Source organism: Haplochromis burtoni, unplaced genomic scaffold, assembly GCF_018398535.1.
Source record: "Haplochromis burtoni strain Fernald_Lab_line unplaced genomic scaffold, NCSU_Asbu1 Contig_213, whole genome shotgun sequence".
NCBI classification, from domain to species: Eukaryota; Metazoa; Chordata; class Actinopteri; order Cichliformes; family Cichlidae; genus Haplochromis; species Haplochromis burtoni.
The window spans coordinates 481,604-503,965 of record NW_024582574.1 but is presented as its reverse complement, the minus strand read 5'-3'; the positions used below and the strand labels follow the sequence as shown (position 1 = coordinate 503,965).

The 22,362-nt window shown below is 41.2% G+C and overlaps 2 protein-coding genes across 2 annotated transcripts in view; both read left to right on the top strand.

The window, feature by feature from the left end:
• The first annotated feature begins 434 nt into the window (after positions 1 to 434).
• casp3a (caspase 3, apoptosis-related cysteine peptidase a) lies at positions 435 to 7,386 on the top strand. Its single transcript, XM_005936749.3, has 6 exons — positions 435 to 686; positions 1,042 to 1,181; positions 4,726 to 4,854; positions 4,990 to 5,165; positions 5,263 to 5,371; positions 5,487 to 7,386. Exons 1-6 carry the CDS (start codon positions 622 to 624, stop codon positions 5,714 to 5,716), a joined length of 849 nt encoding a protein of 282 aa, XP_005936811.1. The 5' UTR covers positions 435 to 621; the 3' UTR covers positions 5,717 to 7,386.
• A 4,521-nt stretch (positions 7,387 to 11,907) lies between these two features.
• stox2a (storkhead box 2a) overlaps positions 11,908 to 22,362 on the top strand; it is a 23,633-nt gene continuing 13,178 nt past the window's right edge. Inside the window, exon 1 of the mRNA XM_005936747.3 lies at positions 11,908 to 12,525. Within this exon, the coding sequence (XP_005936809.1) occupies positions 12,186 to 12,525 (340 nt within the window). The 5' untranslated portion in view covers positions 11,908 to 12,185. The remainder of the gene's footprint in view (positions 12,526 to 22,362) is intronic.

The window sequence follows — 22,362 nt, the reverse complement described above, 5'->3', positions numbered from 1 at the left end:
ACAATGTAAACCCCGAGAACTGTGCTGATAGATTTCTTTTCAGTTACTAAAGATGAAAAACTTTGGCATAGAAAAACTAATTTGCACCGTAAATGTGTAACTAAACGTTTTTACACTGACGGTCTGATTGAGTTTAGATCATAGTGGACATCTCTGGTGTCTACGCTCGAATGCATCTACCATGTGATTGGCTGATATTTATGTAAAATTGTGGTTGAATGGGTGTACTCAACAAAGTAGCCAGTGATTGTATTACACGAGTTAAAATAAAATGTAAGAACCCGAATTAAATTATATTTCTGTTATTGTGAAACGCCTTGGGTCGATTGTTAGTTAAATTCAGTGATCAAACGTATGTTGTTTGCGTCTGGAGAAGTCGTTTCGTGGACGTTTGTAGCTGTTCTCGTCTCGGCACGCCCCTGAACGTAAAACGAGCGCATCTCTGAGTGACATCAGCATCTTTTGTTTACCAGTCAGCAGAGAGTCCCTCAGGACCACACAGCAGCAGTAAAGGGAGAACATCCGCTGCCAGAGCACGACTGGGCATTTTTGAGGCCTTCTCTTTGTCACATAGAGAGCGTGAATTTGTTTGGTTAGCGTTTAAGTACTTGCCTGTGAAAAATGTCGGAAAACGGATCCGGACCTGGAGTGGACGATACAGACGCAAAGCCAGGCAACGGAAAACAGTGAGTCACTGGATTAAGCTAGTTAGCGATCTTTATGTGTTGCGATCTATTGTGTTCATATCCTGTTGAAGGTTCAGGGTAAGAGTGAAACCGTTTGTCGTCCTTGACCTCAAAGATCACAGCCGCTCGTTTTGTCTTCTTCTTCTTCTCCTTCTCCTTTTTTACTGCTGTATTAACGCTCTGCTGTACTTTAACATTGTGCTATTTGATCGTTTGATATAACGGAGCTGCAACTGTAGTCCAATCTTTGCATGCTTCTTTCTTTCTTTACAGCAGCATTTCTCTGACGTGCATTATTTGCTGAGTTTCTAATCACACATTAAACTTCTAAACTAAATGTTGGCTTGTCCGTCAGATCAGCGGGCTCTTCGTCTGCTTCTGTCCCCATGGACGTGGATGCCAAGCCCCAGTCACACAGCTTCAGATACCGCCTCGATTTCCCCAGCATTGGCCAGTGTATCATCATCAACAACAAGAACTTTGACAGGAGTACAGGTGAGCATTTGGGCGGTCTGTTAGTTTCTGAAATTTAAACTCTAAACGAAACAGCTGTAAGTAACATCTAAAATTAATCTTCCTGATTCAGTTTCAGGCGCAAAGTGAAAGAGGTGATAAAATGTCACATATGTGAGAAGCTGTAGAGCTACACTTGGTATATACAGCAGGTCTGTGACATTTAACGTGTGTAACATTAGACAAACTGATGATCCATTTCTCTTTAGGTGAAATGTGCGATGATTTGACCAGCACTGCATAATATAGATGAGTTGGGTGAAGAAATTAAAGCTTTAATTTTGGAACTATGCATGCAAAAGAGCTCATCAGGGTTCTGCTGCATACAGTTCATAATTTAACTTGGATCTACTGAACTCCATTATGCACTTTAGACATAAAAATTGACCTAGAGCTCCCTTGTCACAAAGGGTGACTTTAGCAGGGAGCTCCGCATGTTTGATTTGGCAGAGTTTTTACACTTGACGCAACCCCGAAGGGATTTGTGTCTTCGACTGGAATCAAACCAGTGACCTTTCCCTTCCTAAGAGAATGCATAAACCACTCCAGTATGGATGTACATTTGACATGAAGGTCTTAAAACGTGTTAAAGTGTTGGGATGTGTGTGCGGGAATTGTGCTGCTGGAGTTCAGGGCTTTAGCAATTTATATTACAACCAGTTCAGTGCAAGATATTTTATGGATCTGGACAAAAAAGCAACCACTATGTGGGTTACAGGTTATTTATTAGCTCAGTTTTGCTCTTGTTGCACTTTGTTGTTCAGCCAAGTTAGGGCCCTTACGTGAAGTAATAAACTAGTGATACAGAGACCAAAGCTGATATAGAGGACAATGTTTGCACAACTGTTGAAACCAGTTGCAGTATTAACACATTAGAAAATGTATTTGCTTTGTTTTCTTCATGCTTGGTAAATAAAAACAGGTATGGGTGGTGCACCGAGTTAACTATTTACATAGGGAAGTGAATCCAGACTAATGGTAAAGGTTAACTTTGGGTAATGGATCTATTGTCTCAAATTTTCTTTGTTAAAACTTTAATTAGGTGTCAAATATGCCCATGTCATTCCCATACTAGTGTTTCTATTGACAATACATCCACCCCCCCATTTTTACTAGACGCCTTTGACACAGGGGTGTGCATGGTAGAAAGCTGGAGGAGGGGACTTCTTTGAGTGTTAAATGTCAGGTGATGCCACCTTGTTGTATGAGTGTGTGTTGAGGCTAAAGGCTCACGTTTCATCTGCCTGTTGACAAGTGTTTGTTAGGGCTTATTTGCAATGCTAAGCTCTCCCTTGGTAACGTGTCGCATCACTGCGTTGAGGCTTGAACTCTATGCAGTAATGGCCCACGCTGTGGAGGCAGTGCTAAAGTGTGGCTTCTCTTCTCCTCTATTCTCTATGTAGGACAGAAACCAGGTGATTCATCTCACTTCTACACCTTTGAGAGTTTATAGGTGTGGAAGGTTTAACCTTAATGCTGTGGATTCCTATTTCCTCCATTCACTGCAGGTTTATTAGATGTTCTAGTTGGATCTGTTGCAGTTTCCGTGTTAAGTATCCTTGCATTTGATGACAGTAGGTTTCGGGAGCTGCCAGCACATTTTACTCTCCGCGTACTGTCAGCTGGCTCATCAGCAAGTTCAGACACATGACTCAAAGTATGATCAGGCACGCAAGGCATGGGTGTGATCTATAAGATGACTGGCACCACAAGAGAGTATGCTGATCAGTTCCTCTTCCTGTTCAACATTTGCTGTGGAGTATTTTGTTTGAGAATATTCAAAATGTAGATTTTATTAGGAATGAAGTTGTTTTAAATAGTGTTGCTTTTGGGTGTTGGCACAGAGTTCTTTATCATTTTCTGAGGCTCAGATGATTATACTGGTTGCGTGATACTGGCTTTTTTTCCATTTACTTTCAGAGATTAACCTTTCCCTCTGGTTTGTGTTCTCTAACTTTTTCTTTTTTGTCTCTCCAAAAGCCTGTTTGCTGTTTTACTGTTTGAGGTAATCAGAGGGCCTCCAGGCTTGGTGGTTGTGGGCTGTGTTGTCCTATTTTCATGTTCTTGTTTTAAAAAAGAAAAAAGGTTTAACCTCATTTCAATGGGGTTGGAATGTAAATGACAAAGAAAGGAACAATACATTTTAATGCACTTTTAGCAAATATATCATTAATCGGCACATATTAAATAGTTTAAGAAATCAAACTTTTAGCTGATTATGTTCTCTGAAATTGTTCAGAGCCCTAAAACTGTAACGGATGGTTGGTGCCATCGTTGCGTTCGAGTTCAGGCTCCTCGAAAGCTGGTGTGTCCTTTTCTGACCTTTCATCTTGCTCTAATATCTCATCCCTCACACTGCGATAAGTCTGAATCTCCTACAATTCTGAGCAAAAGTGAAGTACTCAGGAATTAGTAACTCCTATTGCCAACCATAGAAGACACTGAATCAAAGTTTTGCCCATCATTTTGAAAAGAAAGCCAGAAGGCCCAGGATGTACACCTGACTATACTGATGGATATACAGGTCTCGGGTCCCTTACGTGATAGCAATGAATAAACATCAAAATAAACATCAAATGGCAGCTTTTCATTTATCTTTGTCAGTATAGCCATGTGTTATTTGTATCTACTGAAATGGGAATATCTCTTCTTTTTTTTTTTTTGCCCTCTAAAAATCAGAAGTGCCCCCAAACCCCCCAGTCTCAGTCAGCCTCTACATCTGTCTTTACAAACGTCCTGTGATGGTCTTAATATTCCATCAGATTTGTGTTTTTGAAAACTTGTCTGGCAGGACTAAAAGGGCACACATGACTGCGTATTCAACATGCATCTCGATGTTCTCAGAGCAAACACGTCGAGTCAAGTAAACATCAGTAGTGGTTGATCCTGTACTTCGTCGTTTAGTTAGCGGAAAGGAGCAGGTGTTACCTGAACAATAACAAAGCTCTTTTTCTGTTCAGGTGCCTCATGACGAATAAGCCCTGACAGTGTGACTGTAAAGCAGTCTTTTTTTTTTTTTCTTTCGTTTCTTTACAGCTGTGTAGGTTTTGTTATTTTCTGGCTCATTGCTGCTCAAGATGGGTGGAGATCATGTGTTAGTAAGAATAGGTGCGCCTGTAAACACCAAAGTCATTGGGTAGATCCATGCAGACTCGCTCCTGCTTCGCTTGAGTCTAGCACACCGAACAGCACATGCTGCTAATGCTGACCTGCCAGTGGCAAAAAAAAACCTTGTACCAACAGAATCCAATATAAAACGGACCGATAATGTGGTTTTGTACAACACTTAGAAGCGTGTTAAAAGAAGAAATTGAAGCTGCTGCTGTTTAGCTGCAGTACACCTCCCTCCTGCTACATCCAGTCAGGTTTCTCATGCCCGGCTGTCGTGTGGAAAAGCTAAATCAAAATGCGCTCCATTTATATTGTTTGTTTGTTTGTTTGTACACTCAGAAGGAGGAAATGTTGATTTGTCTTGCACATGGTTTTCATGTTGAAGTAACCAGAATTGTGGTTTTGTGTGTTCCAGGCATGAATCAGCGAAACGGTACTGACGTGGATGCAGGCAACGCCATGAGAGTATTTAAAAATTTAGGTTATCATGTGAAGCTGTACAATGACCAGACAGTTGATCAGATAATGAACGTTTTAACTGCTGGTGAGAATGATTTAAACCTCCCACTGCTACTCTTAAAATTAAAAATAAGCCTCATGCTACTGACTCTTTTCACATGCTTTTGTTATGTATCAGCTGTACGTGTATTCATTTATCCATCTCTTTGTTTTTTTTAAGCATCCAAAGAAGATCACAGCAACTCAGCCTCTTTTGTCTGCATTCTTTTGAGTCACGGGGATGAAGACTTGTTCTTCGGCACGGACGGCTCAGTAGCGCTCAAACACCTAACTTCACTTTTTCGAGGCGATCGCTGTAAATCACTGGCGGGAAAACCCAAGCTCTTCTTCATCCAGGTACCGTGGTGGTTTCTCTTCTAGTCCACTTCCTCTAACCTGCAAACCTGTAAACGAACACTGCTTCTTTTTTTGTGCATGTGTTGACATTGAATAGGCTTGCAGAGGTACAAATCTGGATCCAGGCATTGAAACAGACAGCGAAACTGATGGTGTTAAGATCCCTGTGGAAGCAGACTTCCTCTACGCTTTCTCCACTGCCCCAGGTTAAAATAAGGGCCTTTCCTTTTTCTTGTCTTTGTTTTTGCATGCTTGCATATTGTTTCCTTTAAGAAATATTGTATTTGAACAAAGCATATTCCATGACTCATCTACACACAGGTTACTACTCATGGAGGAATACTCAGACTGGGTCCTGGTTCATCCAGTCGGTGTGCGACATGATCAGCAAGTACGGAAAAGAACTGGAGATCCTGCACATCATGACCCGAGTGAACCACAAGGTGGCAGTAGAGTTTGAGTCTGCCTCCAATTCTCCGGGGTTTCATGCAAAGAAACAAATCCCCTGTATTGTGTCGATGCTGACCAAAGAGATGTATTTTTCTCGTTAATGTCAGAAAACTAGAAGAAAGGCTTTGGGAGTGCTAGAATTTTTTATTTTATTTAAATGTACACTTTGCAACTCGATATCTCTTCTAACGTTCATATTGCTTGGAGGGCAGACACGATGCAAATGTCAGTGATTCTTCACCACCTTGGCATTATTAAGTTTATTCAGTGTTGAGTAGTTATTTAAGTTTGGCATTCACTTTTACCCCAGCAGCAGGCCCTTTAACCAAAAGGAAGGTTATTTTTCACATACCAACTTGACATAAAACCTACAGATGTCTACAAGTAATAACAGCTTGAATTTCCGGGCTGAGTGTGTTACACGTAGACGCCTTTTTGCTGTTTACACTGCACATTTCAGGGAACACTGTTGTGAGTCAGTTTGATAGGAAGTTTGACCTTCTGCGTTTGTGTAATCATGAAACCATAGATGGGCTGATTGTCCACCAGCAACAATATCTCATACATGAGGAGTCTATTGTAACTTAAGTGTCTAAGCACGAAGACGGTCTGTCTTTTTTGTTTTCGTCTCTATTTACATTTGTATTTGTCTCTATTGCTGTGTGAGTGATGTCATTCACTGGATCGGTACCTGATGCGTTGTGCAAAGCCTGAATGAAAGCACCACCTGAACCTGGTGGGTAAATTATTATGTAGCAAATTCAAGAGCATCCTGTAAGTTAAATGTATGTGGGTTAGAAAGCTCAGAATTACGTTTTTAATTTTCTGGGGTTTTTTTCTTTTTTTCTTTTCTAAAGGTCGATTTCTTTCTCTTGCTTGTGAAAATCTTTGATGGGGAAACAGGTTTAATAGCCTGCATGGGAAGTGCTCAGCAATCCGCACAATGCTGTCTTTTGAGCCATATTTTAACACGTTAGACATACTTGAACTTTTTTTTATTTCACTACTCTTTTCATGGCTTCTTGACTGGGCCGATTAACCTCATAGGCAGTCCACGGTGCAAAGTGTTAGACATTTCAGGATGTGGTTAGTTTAATTTGCCAGACAACCGGAACTACTAAGACGGATTTGTTCAGACAGGTGATACTTTCACTTTGTTTTTTTTCTTGTGTAGACACAAAGTGTAGTACCATCCTTTCCCCGTAAACTTAAGAGGTTTGGTCAGACCAAACATGATCTTTGAATATGTTCACTTTGGCTTCAGGGACCAGTGATGTGCCTTTTTCCACAAACAGTGAGCCAGTAAAAGAAATATTGAATATTGATGGAAAAAAGCTTTTGGTTGCAGCCTTAAAGAAACATTCATGGTGGCTTTTTTTTAAAAAATTAATAATTAATAATGAAATGCAAATTTACTAAAGACATTTTGTACTTCAGTGATGCAATTTTCTTAATAACCACAAGCAAACTGAGTAAAAGTTCTTCTGCAAAACCCATGTCACCATGAATATCAACTAATTCATAAGAGAGGAAGCACAGTTTGATTGCACATTGATGCTGTTTTTACATGTGACAAATCATGAGAATGCAATTGTTTATGTACAGCAAGCCAGCTGTATGTGTCACTTACGCTGTTAAAATAATTCATCGTTGCATGTTTGACACGCACTTCTCAATTTGGCTTTTTTGTAAAATCGTGATTTTGTAAGCAGCTGTGATGTAAGCTTGATGTACTGTCTTTCACGCAAAATAAAGACCACTTTGTATTCTGTGCTGTGGAATTGGTTTCATTGTTTAGTTTTGGCTCATCCGTTGCAAGAATATTCATGGCACCAAAGATTACCAAACCCATTTTTTTGACACATTCTTGGCAAACTCGTTCCAGTTTTTTCAGAATATCATAACAAGAGCTAACCTGAAACAACAGTAAAAGATCCGCTTTTACGATGCCTTGAGTTTAAATATGCAGGATTTCTCCAGATTTGCCTGTAGGTGAGAAAAACTGAACCATCGCAACTTGTGACCCAGGGCCAGATAAAACTGTCTTGAGCACAAATGCACTTTACTGAAACTGCTCCCACAAACAAGTGAATTATACATTTACAATCGACAGTGATTAAAATGCTTTGTCTTAACCTTGATACCTGAAACTAATAGTATAAATAAATATGGCATAACTGAACCTAAAGTAATAATTTCTAGCTGCAGTGATTAGATTCACTGTGTTGTATGCTATAAAAAGTAATTTCCCTCCCCCAACATAGCCATTTAAGACTTTCAGATTCCACTAAACCACGGTGAGATCATTTTCCACAAATGGAGAAAACTTGGAACGGTGGCGAGCCTTCCCAGGACCAAAATCACTCCAAGAGCGCATCAACAACTCATCAGGTCACAAAAGAACCAGAACATCTAAAGAACTGCCGGCCTCACCTCAGTTCAGGTCAGAGTTCATGATTCAGCAATAAGAAAGAGAATAAACAAAAATGGCATCCATGTCATAGATCACCATTTACCAGAAAAACACCTTGATGATTCCCAAGACATTTGGGGAAATATTCTGTGGACTACTTTTTTCTGTACTTTTTTGGGAGGCTTGAGTCCCGCTACATCTAATGTGAAACTAACACAGCATTTCATAAAAATAACACCACCCACAGTCAAACATGGTGGTGATAGTGTGATGGTCTGGAGCTGCTTTGCTACTTAAGGACAAAGGGCTCCAGAAAACAAACAAACAAAAACCAAATCCCCTCAAAGCGTTCCCACTCCAAAACCTGTAGTTGCATCTGATTGAAATTCTTTTGCGTGACTTTAAAAAGGCCATTACTGCTCGCTGTCAGTTATTGCAAATAGCTAATTGCAGTTCTTGCTACCAAAGGTAGCACAAACAGTTATTAGGGTTACAGGGCAATCACGTTTTTAGAAAGGGTCAGGTAGGTTTCGATAGCTTTTCTCCTTTAATAAATGAAATCATCATTTAAAAACTACATTTTCTTATTTTGCATGTTATTTTCCTATAATATTAAAATTTGTTTGCTCTGAAAAATGTGACAGGTGCCAAAAAAAAGTCAGGAATTGGGCAAACACTACTCAAAGAAAATTAAAGGAACACATTAAAAACTTCAGATCTCAAATCATGCTGGATACCTATACTGATATGGACAGTGTAATGTGTTAGGAATAGGCTGAATTCTTAGGCAAACCAAAAATAAAAATGAAAAAAATTTGTGGCAGCCTCATCATTTTTGATGTAAATCCTTGCAGTAATTCAAGATAGTACTCAGTAGTTTCGCCCCCACCTGGTTCTATCCATGCCTGACAACATCAGGGCATTTTGTCCTGGAGGATCCCATCTATCAGCAGTCAGGTCATTAATAAACACGAGTGTTCCTTTATTTCTCCATACTTTTCTCTTCCAGTCATTCTGGTAAACGTTCATCTTGGTTTCATCTGCCCATAGATTTATTTCCACCCAGAACTGCAAAGCCTCTTTTAGATATTTTCAGACATCTGGCCTTCCTGGTGATAATTGTCACCAGTGGTTGTTGTAAACCCTCTCTATTTACATTCATAAGGACATCTCTTAATTTGTTGAGTTTTGCAATATTATGACTCAACTCCTTACAAGTGTTGTCTTGTGGTGAATGAATTTTTTTTAACTAAGGAAAGAATTCAGCACTCCACTTTAATTGTCTTCTGTGGTCTTTTAGGCCTTTCGGTGTTGCTGAGCAGGCTGGTGCATTCCTTCCTTTTAAGAATGTACCCGATTGTCTATTTGGCCACTCCTGGAGCTTTTGCAGTCTCTCTGATTCTTTTATTGTGTTTTTCAGCCTAATGATGTCCTCCTCAAGTTGCATCAGCATCTCTTTGGATTTCATATTGAGCTACCAAACACAAATTCAACACTTCGAATCATATCCACATTTTTTATCTGCTTGGTTTGTAAAGAAATCACAAGGAAACATGAAAAAAATATAAATCTACTTGAGAGTCAACTGTACAATTTTTGTCTATAAAAATGTCTGTAATACCCAAGCAGTTACTTCAGATTTTTTTGTTAAACATCTTCATTTAAATCTGCCCTTCAGTCACGCCTTAATTGTTTGGTTTAAAATTCACGCAGGCAAACCTGCAAAAACCATGCAAGGCTTGCTTTGTCCAAAATCTTATAGACCTGGCTATCTAATGGCTTAATGTTCAGCAAGTGCATGATATATGGTCCATTTTGATAGTTTATTTTATGGTACTGTTGGATTGCATAATAATAAGGCATTTTTAACACTATATAGAGGAAACTCGTCTCTGCAGTGGTCCACTTTGTTAACATACAGACAGATATATATCTGGAGTCTAACTGTAATCATTATTGTTTCAGTCCGGTGCACACTACGTTTTCTGTGGCAGTGATAAACGGCACTGATGACCATTTATGTTTTACATATTGTGTTGTGTGTTTTATCTGTTTTTTAATGTTTTATGTGAAAGTCTGTGTGTTCTGTATAGTTATAAAAAATTAAACCATGTGTAAATTGTAAATATCAACAGAAAGTAATGAGTTGCAAATCTGTTAAACACATATTTATTTTCACAATAGAACATAGAAAAGAAATCAAACGTTTACACTGAGAAAATATAACTTTAGACAAATATTGTCTCATTTATAATTTTTTAATTTGGCAGTAGCCAAGTAACATGACTGGGTGTAAAAAGAGCATCTTAGAGAGGCAGAGTTTCTCAGAAGTAGCGATGAGCTGAAAATTGAGCATCTACAGATTGTGAAACAATTTCAGAATGACGTTTAACAACATAAAATTGCAACGATTTGTCTACCATACATAATTTCATTACAGAATCCCAGGAATGTGGACAAATGTCTGTGTGCAAGGGACAATATACAAAAACTCAGTGTGATCTTGTGGTGATCTTCAGGCCCCCAGGTGGCACTACATTAAAAACAGGTGTGATGCTGTCATCAAAAACACTGCATGGGCTCGGGAACACTTCCAGAGACTACTGTCTGTGAACACAGTTCATTGTGCCATCTGCAGGTTAAAGCTCTATGATGCTAACAAGAAGACAATCCAGAAACACTACCATCATCTCTGTACATTTGAAATGCAGTGATGCAATCAGGAAACTGTTCTGTGGACAGATGAATCAAATTCTGAAATTCTTTTGGGAAAACATGGATGCCGAATCCTCCAGAGTAAAGAGGAGAGAGACCATAGTCCAACTTGTTATTAATTCAAAGGGCTGCATCTCTTATACTATAGGGTTGTGTTAGTACCTATCAAATTGGCTGCTTACACCAAGATACCATCAGTGCTAAAAGGTATATGCAGGTTTTTGGTCTCATCCAGATATAATCTTTTTCATCAGGACAATATTTCAGCAATGCTAAACCTCACATTGCAGCTATTACAACACATAACATTAACAGTACAAGAGTCCAGGTGTGGAACTGGCCTGACTGTTCAGGTCTTACACCAACTAAAAATCCAGCATGAAAGGGAAAATACAACAACTAAGACCCAGGACTGTTCAGTAACCAGAATCCTATTTTATAAGAGAATACGATGATATTGAGCAGCTGCCCTGTTCAGTTTCCAAACGTTTACAGACTGTTTTTAGAAGAAGAGGTGATGATACACAGTGGTAAACATGGCTGTGTCCTACTTTTTTGGGGTGAAATCTTGCTGCCATCAAATTCAAAATTACCTTTGCAATATCCTTTTTTTTTTTTAATTTTTGAATGTAATTAGATTTTTTTTAAAATTAAATTAACTTTCATTTAGGCTCCTGTGTGTGTGTGTGTGTGTGTGTTTAAAAACTTTAGTTTTTACTAGTTATATCTGGGTATTTAAAATAGAAATGAAAGCAACTGAACTTGATTCTTGTGTTTACAAATGTGGCAAATACCGGAATCATTACTTTTTGTTATTATTACTTTAAGTATTGGCTAGTTTTCATTTTTCATTGTAGCTGTCTCCGATCACTTTGGTTGTGTAAAGCCGGCTGCTACACATTTGCTTTCCATTCAAGCATCGCGAAAGCTTGAATTGAAATTCCGTTTGCATTTGTTTTTTTCTCATATTAGAGTGCTCCATTGGTGTTTTAAGACACTGATGACATTAAATTGTCTTAGACGGTTAAGTAAGGATTAGACCAGATAGGGATTTCTATCAAAAACGTGGATTTTGACCGTCTAAAGTGAAGTGTGGTAGTTTACAGGGAGTGCTTGAACGCATCACAAGTGCTCGCCTTTTTTGTCGCTGAAAGTAGGACCTAAACGTCTTTGACAGTTTGGGAGAGGTGGCTGCAGGGGACGGGTATCAGGTTGCTGATTTCCCTGGGTTTACATGGAGCACCTGTGTTTGAAACATTTAAAACTCTTTTTCTGGGAAGTCTGAAGCTTTCAGAGGAATCTGTTTCTTGAAAATGCCCAAACAAACAAAAACTCTCAGTTTGGAGATAGAACCGCGATGGAGACCTGCACTGTCCGAACCATGCCGTGCAGGGAACAGACTGTAGTTTCCGTTTGAGTCCCAAATTTTGACCGGAGCGACTATGGACAAGTTCCTCCAGATCGCTCCGCACTCCCTGGCGCTGGTGCTGTCGCGCCTTTGCAGAGGAGATGGAGAGGACTCACCGTCGCCACCGGCCTTGCTCTCAGTAAACTTAAAGCATCACTCTGGCTATGAGGTCTTCGCTAATTTCAAAGCCGTCAACATGCAGCATTTCTGGAACAAGTCGCTGACACACGCGCTGACAGAGATCTTCTTCCTGGGCTGGATAGATGAGCATGTGCTGCTGATCCAAGGGAAAGAGGTGCACCTTCAGGTCCTCAGGAACGGATGGACGAGACGGACCTTGCAACCTCCCGAGGGCTTTGACATCAAATACATAGGTGGGTAAATTGTCTAGACATGCGTGATAACAACTACAAAGCATCTTAGAAAGTTAAATGTAGCCTCAGGGTTTTCTTGTCTTCCCAGATGGATGTGTTCTAATATGGGTTGTTTGGGTTATAGAAACAAAGTACTGAGTCCTTTAGAAGTTTAAAATACCCTATTCATAGTTGGAGACAGTATTCAGCAGTAAAATAGACAAATCTTATCTCAAAGTTGTGTGTTAACGGAGATATTCATCAGAGTGAAAAGAACTTGCTCAGATGTCCTTATAATAATAGCCGAAGGAAGAAGAAGAAACAAAAATGTTCCCCATGTTCACCTTGTAGTGCTAGACTTCAGACTAGGCCTTTGAACTAACTGAAATTTTTCTTCTACAACATTTGTGATGATTAAATCCTGACCCATGAAGTTCAGGTGCAAACAACAACAACATTAAGCCGTACATATGTTTTTATTATAGTTTCATATGAATTCAAAGCACTCATTAAAAGAATTATCAGCTTCATTAAAAACAAAAAAACATTATAATTACTAATTATCTAGTAATGATTACTATAATTACTAGTTATCTCTGGCTCTCTTCCACAGCATGTCTTTGTCCTGTCTTCCTCCCCTAACCCCAATTATTTGTGGCTCTCTGTCGGAGCTTTCTTCCTGTTAAAAGGGAGTTTTTCCTTCCCACTGTCGTCAAAGCACTTGCTCATAGGGGTTCATATGATTGTTGGAATTTCTCCGTTTTCTTTGTGTGATTGTTGGTCTTTACCTTACAATATAAAACGCCTCGAGGCAACTATTGTTGTGATTTGGCGCTATATAAATAAAACTGAATTGAATTGAAAGCTGGATCGCTCTATTAAAATGCTGTCCACTTTATAAACTCCCTTTTTGGTGTGTCGTGTGAATCCGTTCTCATCAGCAGATCTTCTCGTCTTTTCTGGCTCTTCAGAGCTCTTCTGTGTTTTTGTTTTTCACGCTGACATCCACACCTCTTTTTTTACGAGCTGGCAGAAACTACTGATTGGCATTTTTAGAGGTGAGAGCTCAAATATGTTCTCCTGCAGTTGAATAATTGAATAATGTGAGTCTGTGAGTAACGTTTCGACTGGCTAGTCTCAGTGAAAAAAAGGGAGTGTAGGCATCATATCACCTTTTAACCTCAGCTGCTTCATGTCATGAGGCTTACTCATCCAGATAGCACAGACAGGATTGGAGCCCAGTTTGACTCCAGTTCAGCATTCCCACACTCTGATTCCGATTCTTCTGACAAGGCCATAACTCATATATGTGCTGAGACAGGTTGGGACGACTTGAAGTGTTGTCTAACCACTGCACCATCATACTGAGAGTTCATCATACTGGGTTTGCTCTGTGTGTGCATACGTCTGTGTTCAAATGAGACAGAGAGGCGTGCAGCTTGTCAGAGATCATCTTATTTATGTTTATTTCACAATAGAGCCAGGGTTTGAATCATCTTGTTTTATTGGTGAGCAGCATCAACCTGCAGCAGGGCAAATGCAAACAGAAAAGTCAGCAGGGTTGGGTGTGTGAAAGAAGTGAAGACTAAAAGTTTTAGTACTTGTCTTTTACTGCATAGGCTGATATCAAGAGTCTGCAATTTGAAGAATATGAGCAAAAGCATGGTTTCCAGGATTGTTTGCCGTGGACGTGGATCCTAAAAACCTAAATGTGGAGGAAATTATTGTGATTCAAATGATTGCAGCCATGACAGTTAATAACTTTGATAATGCTGACAACATTAGTGGTCATTTGAGAATAAAGTCCTGTCCATATATAAGGTAAGCAGTTGGCCACTGCTTACTCTCTGGCTGGAAGCTACTAGCCCAACAGCATCCTTTGCTCCCAGTAGTAAAAACTTAAATTCCATCCATCCATCTTCTTCCGCTTTATCCGGGGCCGGGATGCAGGGGCAGCAGCCTAAGCAGAGAAGCCCAGACCTCCCTCTCCCCAGCCACCTCCCCTAGCTTATCCAGGGGAACACCAAGGCGTTCCCAGGCCAGCCGAGAGATATAATCTCTCCAGCGTGTCCTGGGTCTGCTCCAGAGCCTCCTCCCGGTGGGACATGCCTGGAACATCTCACTCAGGAGGCGCCCAGGAGGCATCCTTGTCAGATGCCCGAACCTCCTCAGGTGGCTACTTTCGATGTGGAGGAGCAGCGGCTCTACTCTGAGCCCCTCCCGAATGGCTGAACCTCTCACCCCATCTCTAAGGAAGAGGCCAGCCGCCCTTCGGAGGAAGCTCATTTCTGCCGCTTGTATTCGCAATCTCGCTCTTTCGGTCACTACCCACAGCTCGTGGCCATAGGTGAGGGTAGGGACGTAGATCGACCGGTAAATTGAGAGCTTTGCTTTTACACTCAGCTCTCTCTTCACCACGACGGACCGGTGCAGCTTCCGCATCACTGCGGCCACAGCACCAATCCGTCTGTCGATCTCCGGCTCCCTTCTCCCATCACTTGCGAACAAGACCCCGAGATACTTGAACTCCTCCACGGGGCAGGAACTCATCCCCGACCTGGAGTGGGTACTCCACCCTTTTCCTTAAAAACTTAAATTGATTGCCTTAAAGTTGAGATCCGTTTGACTGCACAGTGGTATGTTTGCCATTACAACATTAAATTGACTTCACACACTCACCTACCACACTTTCACTGCTTGTTAATATGAGTACCTACTCAATCAATCACATGGCTGCAGCTCAGTTCATTTAGGCATGTAGACATGGTCAAGATGACGACCTGAGGTTCAAACTGAGCATCAGAATGTGGAAGAGAGGTGATTTAACTGACTGGTTTTTGGTTCCAGACGGACTGGTCTGACTGTTTCATTAACTGTTGATATTCTGGGATTTCCCCCCACAACCGTGTCTTGAGTTTATAGAGAATGGAAAAAAGAAAATATCCAGTGAGCGGCACATCTCTGGATAGAAATTCCTTGTTGATGCCAAAGGTCAGACGAGAATGGCCAGAGCTGATATGAAGGCAACAGTAACTCATGCTTGTTACAACCAAGCTATGTAGACGAGCATATTCATCAAAGCTGATGAGCTACACAGCGGAAGGCCACACCTGTTCTTAGCTTAGCTTACACCTGTAAGCTAAGAACAGGAAGCTGAGGCTGGTCTGATGGGGGTCAGAATTTAGTGCAAACAACAAGAAAGCACAGATCCATCCTTCCTGGTATAGGAGGAATGGGAGATTAACAGCTGACAAATCTGGAGCGTTATTACTGAAGCAGCATTATGTTATCATGTTAAAATGAAATTTTGTAAATTGTTGCTAGACCTTTTTCTTAGGTGAATCTCTGGATTGGGTTCTTCATATCATCAAATAGCTCAGCAGATATTTTCCAGGTAGACTTTCAGGGTTATTCACTTCATCTTGCTGTTTAAACAGTTGTAGAAACACAGACCATCAAACCAAACTCTTCACTGTTAAATTTAATAAAATAAATAATTATTTTTGTCTTGAGTGACTTTACAGTGAGTGTTATCTTAACTCTGCCTTTGAGCTGCTTGAAATCAGCTCTGCTGAGCTGAAAAGCTGCTAGTTCTGTTACAAAACACGTGATAGATTGGGATTGTGTTGTTCTGTGAGAAAAGGTGGCATAGCTTGATTGATACCGGTGAAGCAAACACAGATAAGCTCTGGAATGTTTGTCTTATAGCTAATAACTCACCAGACGTTATAAATCCTGAACCAGCTGACTTTCCAGATGCAAATGACTTTCTTATGTATGTAAGCTTTGTGTAGGATACATATTTTTAAAACTGAACCCCAAAAAAGACAGACTGACATCATTTAGAAATCATCAGTTAGTTGAAGGCTGTTTTTGTTGTTCTGTTGTAGTACAGTTTAAGGGGTTGTGTTTTTGCACTTACCACCACTAGGAAACCTATTCAGTCTCTGGTGTTGTGTTGAACTTGAACCATTTTGCCTCTTTTCGCCTGATTTCAGTTTATTTTTTCCAGATTGAAACACTCAATATGTGTTTCTTTACTTCTTTGTGAAGTAACAAAATGAACTATAATTGTGATATCTCAATGAAATCTTTTGATTTTCAAAAGTGAGCTGCAAGTTTTACTGACTCATTTTCCCAGCTGTGGTGTCAGGATGTTACTTTTTGGTAGACAAGTTCTAACAAAGATCAGACAAATTTCCACCATAGGGTACTCATTAACTAGAGGTAAGTGTTGGGGGGTAATGCATACACACACACACTGATATGATATTTCATTAGCATTGCTATAAAGAAAATTCTTCAGAAAAAAAGCTTCAGGACTTAAACTATGCAGTGAATTAAAAAAAAAAAAGGACTGCACTTGCACATAGTCCAGATTATCAACCAAACAGTCTGAGAATGTTTGATTGGGGCTGTGAGCCAAATAGCAGCCAGATTAATATATTTAGAGAAAAGTTGTGGATTTTCAGCTATGTGGAAACAAAGTGTTTTTTAATAGGCGACTCAGTCTGATTAACAGAGGGACTTTGTATCCTTTAGCAGCCTACAAACAATAGACAGGGGACGGGGTGTACCCCTTAGGAAGGAAAAGTCGAGTATTTGTTCCACAAAAAAAATTCTACTCAGCTGCATTCCCAGCCACAGCACAGCTCTCCACTGGAAGGAAAGGGAGGGTTTTAGGAGAGAATTAAGGGAAATGTTTGACGCAGCGGAGAGATGGGATGCTATATATCTTAATGTCAGATCAGGATGTGTTATGGTGACTGTTGTGTCAAAAAAACCCCAAAATATTAGTGTGTTAATTCGAGAGTTTGAGGGAACAAAAACATGTAATGCTATGAATGTGCCGCAGGAGGGCAGACCCCTGGGAAAAATGCTTCTGCTTCTGTTTGTGAGGAAGTTGGATGTGAGTGTGTGTTGAGTGGAATCTCTCCAGGAGCATCACTGTTAGTCAGTCGACCAGTTTAGTCCAGTATGGTGGACTAATGCTATGGTGTTTGGTGCAGTGTCCCTTTGGGTTTTTTTTATTATCAGGTGACTATTTTTTTGCAATATTTTTGTTAATGACCAACTAGTAGCAAAATTTAAAAGTAGTAGATTTGAATTTATATACAACCAAGTACAAAAAATTAAAAAGGCAGCTGATAGTGGTTTAAAATTTGACCAAGACATCCCGTTTTCCTTACTACCTTTCTTTCCCATCTTCACCACATCAGGCTTGAGATGATCTATAAACAAATGCGTTTAATGTACAAAAATTAGTTGGCAGCATGCGTGATGATAGCGTAGATGCACCATATCGCCAAAAGTATTCGCTTATCTGCTTTCACACACACATAAACTTGTGTGAGATCCCAGTCTTAATCTATAGGAGTTAATGATGTATGCCCAACCTTTTGCAGCTGTAACAGCTTCAACTGTTCTGGAAAAGTTTTCCAAAAGACATAAGAGTGTGTTTATGGGAATCTTTGATCATTCTTCTAGAAGAGCATTTGTGAGGTCAGACGCTGATGCCAGTCAAGAAGGCCTGGCTCATAGTCTCCTCTCTAATCCATCCCAAAGGTATTCTGTCAGGTTGAGGTCAGGACGCTGTGGAGGCCAGTCAAGTTCTTCCTCACCAAACTCTCTCATCCACGTCTTTATGGACCATGCTTTGCACACTGGTGCTCAGTCATGTTAGAACAGGAAGGGATAATCCCCAAACTCTTACCACATGAAGCATTAAGAGTTCCTTTCACTGGAACTAAGAAGAACTCCTGAAGAATAACCCCACATCATAATCCACCAGAATTTACACTTGTCACAGTACAGTCAGACAAATACCATTCCCAAACCCAGACTCATCCATTGGATTGCCTCAGTGGGATTTTTCACTCCAGAGAAGATGTCTCCACTGCTCTAGAATCCAGTGGCGATGTGCTTTAAACCAGCGGTCCCCAACCTTTTTTGCGCCACGGACCGGTTTATGCCTGACAATATTTTCACGGACCGGCCTTTAAGGTGTCGCGGATAAATACAACAAAATAAAACTAGTACCGGTACCGAAAAAAAGAAGATTTATTCATAACACACGTGAAAAGACCCAGGAAAACAGAGTTAACGATAAAAACAATAACAAAATAACGCTGAAAACCAATAAAAACCTTGAAAACCATACATTTCACACCTGAGCCTCAACTCTCGTGGCCCGGCACCAAACGACTCACAGACCGGTACCGGTCCGAGGCCCGGGGGTTGGGGACCGCTGCTTTAAACCATTGCCTCCAATGCTTTGCATTACGTTTGGTTAAAATATGTAGTCTATCTTTAAAAAGTAGGTGAACTAGCAGAAGGCAACAAACCGTGATCAGGAATGGGTCACCATCAGTCAGGATGTGTCCCAGAAGTCAAAGAATTATGATAAGTCAACGTTATGATGAGGAATGGTCTTTATAAGTACTGACTCTTAATTAAGATTAAATTGCCACTAAAAGTCTTCAAAGCATATTGTTCTTCACAAAAACTTTCGAAGATCTATTCCTGCCCTGTCAGTGCTCTAAGGTGATCACAACTTGTTGACTTCTGCTCGTCATCCTGCTTCTTAGCGATTGAGCACAGATTTTTAGTCAGATAAAGATCTGATCATTGATCCAAATTGTAATTTGACAGTTTCTTGCCTCATGGTTAGGCCTTTTTCCTTATGACATGCATAGTTCCACTATGGAACATGAAACTAATGTGCTGCGCATAGAGTTTATAGCTCTGTTATTTTTCAATCTTTCCCTAGTTGGGCTTTTACCAATTCATTTTCAGTTGACTGGCCAGTCAAGTGTCTTAGGCTACGTCCACACGCACCCGGGTATTTTTGAAAACGCAGATTTTTCTATGCGTTTGCACCTTTCGTCCACACGTAAACGGCGTTTTCGGTCACTGAAAATGGAGATTTTTAAAAACTCCGGCCAGGGTGGATATTTTTGAAAACTCAGTTTTTACATTTACGTGTGGACGAGAAAAACGCAGAAAACGCAGCGTCAAAGGTGTGCGCCTTTTTTGACGTCACACTGTGCACCACATTATTGTTTCGGTGAAATGAATTTCTACAATACTGTTACTGTTAATTGTACTCTCTGCAGTGTTTAAATGCTTACATATACACACACAGTTACTGTCCCTCCACACAGACGACTCGGTTCTGCTTCTATGCCCCATCTTTGTTTACTATTTCCCACCGAGGCTTCTAGACTTCTGATTGGCCAACATTTCTACACGGTTAGGAATATATCGTCACCTGTTGCTTTGGCATGTTCCTAGCAGCGTTTTCCTTCATTTCTGCGTTTACATGTGGACGGGATTATTTTTTAAAACGAAAACGGAAAATCTCAGTTTTCAAAAATACCCGTGTACGTGTGGACGTAGCCTTAGTTTGTGCTAACTTTGTCTTAGTAGTCTCATCTTTACATTTCCTGAGGATATCTTACAAGTATTAAAAGTTGAAATAATCAATAAAACAGTAGATTCACATATTTATGTGAATTTTTACATCATTACTACTTTCTCATGCATGCTCCAGCCTCAAACCTTTCTAGAATTGCCCTCAGGAGATGCAAGCTTAAAGGCAAACAGCTCACTTACGACAAAGTCCATGTCATGTCTGATAAGGAAAGGAGCTGATGCACACTACCTACTTTGGTGTTCTGTATTAAAAAAGGAAAACTTTAATCATTCTCTCGGGTCCAAGTCACCAATTTCAGGAGAAATTTGTGAAAACAGCTCATGATGCATGTTTTTTTCTCAGTATATGTACCCGTGTCTTATAGGCAAAGTTGAAGGATCTCCATTTTTCAGCATCACTGCAGGAGCATTGTGTGTCCGTAGAACAGGCAGTCCTTGTGCGTGTGCGTGTGTGTGTGTGGAGCCTGTCTGCTTTCTATTTTGAGTCGCTGGCTCTTTAAGAGAACAGCACTCAAAGGTAACAGCTATGAGATCATCGGCTTGCGTCGTCATGGCAACAAAGGCTGTTGCAGCACTACTGAGAAATAAAATGGCTGGCATGGTGGTGTCGCTCTCCCTCCTCCTCCTCCTCACCACCCCTCCTTTGCTCTCCTCTTGCTTTTTGGTATCAGTGAACTGGAGCAGATTGGTTGTGACACCGTCCACCCCTCTGCCTGCACCCCATCCTGCCCTCACACTTTTCTGCTCCTTATTCTATCCCCCCACCTCAACCGTCCATTCACACTCCACGCATGTGAGTCAGCACGAGCCGGCTTCGAGCGGAGGAGCTGTCGCTTTTGGACGTTATTAGGGTGATGCTTTTGGGGTTTTTCGGTGCTCCACACAGTTAAGTTACTGAATCAACTGGTGGAAAGCGCTGATGAGAAAGACCCAAATCAGTCAATAAAATGACTTCCACACTAGGTTGTGGCTTCACAGTCAGCTGAGAGACAGAAAAAAAGAAAAAAAGAGGAAGGCTGATTGTTCAAGGGGCCCCTCATCCTTCAAGAGTACAGCCAGTAATACTGAGAGGGTTGGAGAACAAGAGTAGGAAGGGAGGATGTAGACTGAGAGTTTTTGCAGTTCCCCTGGCTATCATCTGGATGCTGACATTTATTTATTTTTTTTCTTGTATCTATTTTTCGAGCTGTTAATATTTGCTCTCCTTTCTGCCTTCTCTACGTCCCCTCTCTCTCTCTTGCTCTCTCTTGCATCCTCTCCTCTCCCCTCCCCTCAGCCTCAATCACCCAGACACAGACGCATGCATGCTCACGCAGAATCGCGCGCAGCAGGCGGATGCGCGCATACACTCTCTCTCACACACACATACACACACACACACTCACACACTCTCTCACACACACACACATACTCACACACCCTTCCTGGAGGTGCTGGGAGCAGCTGCAGCATTAGCGTTGAAAGAGATTTGCCGTTGACTGGAGTTTGCATCCCCCCCGTTAATGAATGGATGCTACGGCGATCAGCTCAGGAGCTTCTTCCGTCGGATTGCGGGATATGGTGGATATCTATTCTTGAATTTATTTATTTATTTCTATGCTCTCCATTTTTTTCTCCCCACCCTCTGCTGGTGTGCTGTTGTCGAAAGGACGATGGGGTCTTGTGCTTGATCGGATAAAGATGGAGGTGAACGTGGCGTCTCCGCTGCTTGGCATACTATTGAGGTTTCACTGCCCATTAGGGTGAATGGAGCTTTTATTTCTGTGTTTTTTGAAGCGGGCTCTTTTGTTTTACGGGGATCGGCCGAGCACTCCTGTGGTGAATTGAGCTATTGTCGAAGACTGGGCCTCTCTTAAGCTTTGAATCTTTGACCATCCATCCGTCCCCTGCCTCTCTCCCCCTACTACCTTCTACTCGAAAGGAACAAGCAGATCCCAAAAACCTCCGCTGAAATCTTCCCTCACCGTCCTCCTTCTTTCCAATGCCCCATTTCCCTCATCTCTACCCCTGCCCCCCCACCTCTCTCCTGCTCCCTCCTCCCACATCAGAGTGGCTACGTAATGTGCCTCCCTACGCATGCAAATGGGGATGCTACGAATGGTGGCTGGGACTGATGTCGATGAAAGGGTGATGCCTCGCGCAGTCACCTGCACCTCTGCTGCCACTGCCATCAATCCAGATCAGCCTGGGAGAGCCCAGCAGCCGATGACAACCACCCACAGTGCGAACACGGTCGTTTGTAGCTTGCTCGTGGATGTAAATGAGACATGTGTATGTGTGTGAAGGAGCACACTGGTTCCTGCCATGTCTGGTGTGTGATCGCTCTAGCGGGACGTTCTTACTAATGCGGGGGAGGCACTGAGCCCGAGGTTTGTCGACCTCCCCCTGCACACACCCCCCTTCCCCCTTTCCCCTTCTCCCTCC

Excerpts from the sequence above, each read along its gene's own strand:
- casp3a (XM_005936749.3), top strand. The coding sequence starts at position 622 with ATGTCGGAAAACGGATCCGGACCTGGAGTGGACGATACAGACGCAAAG. Across the intron at positions 687-1,041 it reads AAGCCAGGCAACGGAAAACA|ATCAGCGGGCTCTTCGTCTG; the intron begins GTGAGTCACTGG and ends CTTGTCCGTCAG. Across the intron at positions 4,855-4,989 it reads AATGAACGTTTTAACTGCTG|CATCCAAAGAAGATCACAGC; the intron begins GTGAGAATGATT and ends GTTTTTTTTAAG.